The sequence below is a fragment of the Myxocyprinus asiaticus genome, chromosome 16, assembly GCF_019703515.2.
Source record: "Myxocyprinus asiaticus isolate MX2 ecotype Aquarium Trade chromosome 16, UBuf_Myxa_2, whole genome shotgun sequence".
NCBI classification, from domain to species: domain Eukaryota; kingdom Metazoa; phylum Chordata; class Actinopteri; order Cypriniformes; family Catostomidae; genus Myxocyprinus; species Myxocyprinus asiaticus.
The window spans coordinates 17,034,656-17,038,279 of NC_059359.1; the positions used below are offsets into that span (position 1 = coordinate 17,034,656).

At 41.7% G+C, this 3,624-nt stretch overlaps 1 protein-coding gene across 1 annotated transcript; it reads right to left on the reverse strand.

The window, feature by feature from the left end:
• Window positions 1–1,543: 1,543 nt before the first annotated feature.
• Window positions 1,544–3,169, reverse strand: LOC127454177 (POU domain, class 3, transcription factor 1-like). The gene has a single exon (XM_051721189.1). It carries the CDS (start codon window positions 3,167–3,169, stop codon window positions 2,063–2,065), a length of 1,107 nt encoding a protein of 368 aa, XP_051577149.1. The 3' UTR covers window positions 1,544–2,062.
• Between the last annotated feature and the right edge of the window lie 455 nt (window positions 3,170–3,624).

The window sequence follows — 3,624 nt, forward strand, 5'->3', positions numbered from 1 at the left end:
ACTTAAAAGTTCTTCCTTATGTGCATCTGATACAAACTCTTTTCTGTTTATTTTCTTCGAGCATGAACATAGCCTATAAAATATATGAATATATGAAAGCATGAATCCGTTACATAACACAGTGCTGCCTTGAACTGAGCACAGAGACCAATCTGAACGCTTTAAATAACAATAAACAGAATTTTTATTTTATTTTATTTTTGTAGTTTAACTTTATGAAGGCTATTGGAACATTATTTCGTTCACCATCGTTTGGTAGGCATGTATGTGTGCTTGAATAAAGACAGAAGGCGTCATCTTGTATATATGTTTTATGTAAGTAATAAAATATCACTATAACATAAATATAAACGTGACTTTGCAGTCTACATTTCGCAATTAACATATAACCAATTAAGTAAACAAAACATTTGTAATCCACTGCAACATAATAACAGAGCCGAAAAGACAAAGAAAAACAAAACATAAAAACAAAGCTCCAAACACACATAGGAAATAAATATATAGATATATAAATGGTCATAAATGAAATAATAAAATATCTTCATGGAATTAGTAAGTGTACAAAACTGCCCGGAAAACAAAACGAACCGAGGACAAATACATATGTTTACATATTCGACATATTTACATATTGGAAATAATCCTGACAACTATTTATTTAAAATCTTTTCTATTGTATTTTATTTTTATTACTTTTTTTTTTGTTTTGTTTTTTGTTTTTTTTTTGTTTGTTTTGTTTTTTTGGAAAAGGTTGATATTCACACTGTTTCAAATAACATTGCAGAAATGGACACCTGCTGTCCAATGAAAAATGCCAGACCTTGAGAAACGACACGAAACGCAAAACGTTATCAGACGCTCATTTTTACCTCAATCTTGAAAGAAGTTCCAAACACATCCCTTATTCATTATAATATCTACTTTTCTCTGTGTCCAGGTTCATGAGTAGGATTCAAAATGCAATGAACATAAACTAACGGGACATAAAGAGTGTCAAAAATTAGCCAATATTCAAGAAGAACCAAGAGTACAGCACGATATTTGGGCACTGGAAATTACCTGAGATATTTCTTTCTGTTTCGTTTATGACACATCACACTCAGATGGAGCAGACTTGCTGGAATAGTGCCGATTCAAAATTGGGCGAAATTGGAAAAGAAAACTGTAAACAAGTAAAGCATTAATGGCGTATCTCGAACAAATACATTTTAATAAACAAGAGATAAAATAAAATAATATTAATAACGCAATAATAAGTGCCTCATGCAAATAGGGGAAAATGAACCCAGAAATCAGAATATTGTTTCAGACAGTGTATTCCACGTTGCCGTTTTAACGTCTCTGCATCTTTAGACGATATCAGGTGCTATAGGAGTACTGTAAACAGTTCCTGGTGAACTAGTTTGTATGAGAGGTTTTCACCAAGTGCCTGTTCTTCTCATCACAAATTTCATCTCTCTGTCTGTCTTGAAATTAAAGTGAAATAGCCTACTCGATAGACAAAAAAAAAAAAAAAAAAAAAAAATGGTGTTGCCCTTAATGTGATTTTTTTTTTTTTTTTTTTTAAGTTAAAACATCCCAAATAAAGTAAACATCACAAATGATATCAAATAAATCATTGTAAGAATTAATCTGGTTAGTCACTTTTAAAAAAGAAGCTCACTGTCCACTCTCCTTTGTTGATTTACACTAGACAAACAGCAAGACAGGCGAACCCATCCTGGGAGACCAAGGAGACATAGCCCTTTTTGTGGCTTAGGCTATACCCCCTTTGATCGGCGGTGAAATAATCGACTTTTTCCAGAATGGCACAAATTATAGAATTTTCGTAAACACAGGTACTGATTTCATAAATGCACATGAAGCTGACTCAGTCATTAATGCATTTTCATGTTATTGAGAATTATTGACGTCCCATGTGCTGCCGTTGCATCTTCGGTCACTGCCAACGAACTCTTCCCAAACTTTCTGTCTCTGATCTCTCGGGATAACAAAGGGGGATAAACAAAATCCATTGTCCACTTCTCTTTTCAAACAATGACACTGTTTATGATAGCAGTCACTGGACAGGACTCTGTAGTGTGTGGTGAAGAGGGGATGTCTCCGCTTGTGAGTATACGTCCTCCATGGTCGGATGAGGGACCCCCAATGGTGTCATTCTTTTCTCTTTCTGTCTTCTGTTGCAAAACCATACACGAACAACCTCTTTTTCCAACTGCAGAGTGCCAGCTAAAGAGGTGATTTCGTGGGCGGAGGGCTTGGGGCATTTTAAGAAATGGTTTTCCAGTGCCCCTTTCACTCCTACTTCGATGGAGGTCCTCTTCTTGCGTTTCCGGCCCTGTGCTGCAATCTTGTCCAAATTCGTGGGGCTGCCGGTGTTCGAGTCGGTCTCCTCGAGCCATTTGTTAAGCAGAGGTTTAAGTTTGCACATGTTCTTGAAACTGAGTTGAAGAGCCTCAAATCTACAGATGGTAGTCTGGGAAAAGACGTTTCCGTAGAGAGTGCCCAGCGCTAAGCCCACGTCCGCCTGCGTAAAACCAAGTTTGATGCGCCTCTGCTTGAACTGTTTGGCAAACTGCTCCAGGTCGTCGGAGCTGGGCGCGTCTTCGTCGGAGTGGTCCTGGTGGTGGCTGAACGGCTGCTGAGGAGACTCCATCTGGTTGTCATGGCTACCCGCGTCGTCGTGGAGCGGATCCCGCAAGCCGTGGTGCAGCGAGGGCTGGGGGCTTAACATAGTGTAGCCCGTCTGAGAGTAGACCAGCGATTGATGACCGCTGGAGGCGGGAGATAGTGGGGATAAGTGGTGCGTTGTGGTTGGTGCCCATGATCCATGGTGGCTGTTTTGCGTTGCCTGGTGGACCAAGTGCGATCTGTGATAGCCGTTCCCCATATCTTCTCTGCCCTGCACGCTGGCTTTGGTGTGCTCCGGTTGTCCGATGTGGGTGCCGCTGGTCCAGTCGGTGTTGGAGGTTGGCAGCCACTGGTGGTGCGTCAGGCTCATCGGATGTCCCGTGTTGGTCGCTAGCCCTTGCAAGTACTCGTGGTGCATCATTTTCTGCACCTCTCTGTAAGTCGTCCCCTGATGCATCCTGTCCGAATCCGGATGCATTAGCGGGTTCGAAGGCAATGAGTTATTCCGCGGAATATACTGAGCTGTTGTCGCCATGGCTCCGACTTAGAAAACTGACAAACACTTCGGAGATCTTTGAGCTTTAGAGCCAAAAACGCAACAACCTGCTCTGGGAGGTCTTATGGAAAAGCTAGGACACGCCTCCCCTTCGCGTGCATTGGTTCCTTGTCAACTACAGCCCACCAGGTTTCCACATACCTCTCGCTGGCCGCTTGGTTGGCTGTCGGGCGCCGTGATCCTAGTTACTCGCAATTGGCCGCTTTCACTAAGCTTTCTCTTTTCCCCCCTTTCTTTTCCTCTCCCTACTAGTCAAGAAAGCGTGAGCAGCAAAACCGTAGGAAATTACTGGGCTTTGAGGGTTGTTTTGCAAATAACCACGTGGGGGAGTGTGGTACCCTTAACCGCCTTTCATTACCTCTGTTTGCAACTGTACTGCTCCTCTTTCAAGTAGGGTAGTATTCTAAAGTATTTCAGGAACCACCCACGAGAAA

Excerpts from the sequence above, each read along its gene's own strand:
- LOC127454177 (XM_051721189.1), bottom strand. The coding sequence starts at position 3,169 with ATGGCGACAACAGCTCAGTATATTCCGCGGAATAACTCATTGCCTTCG.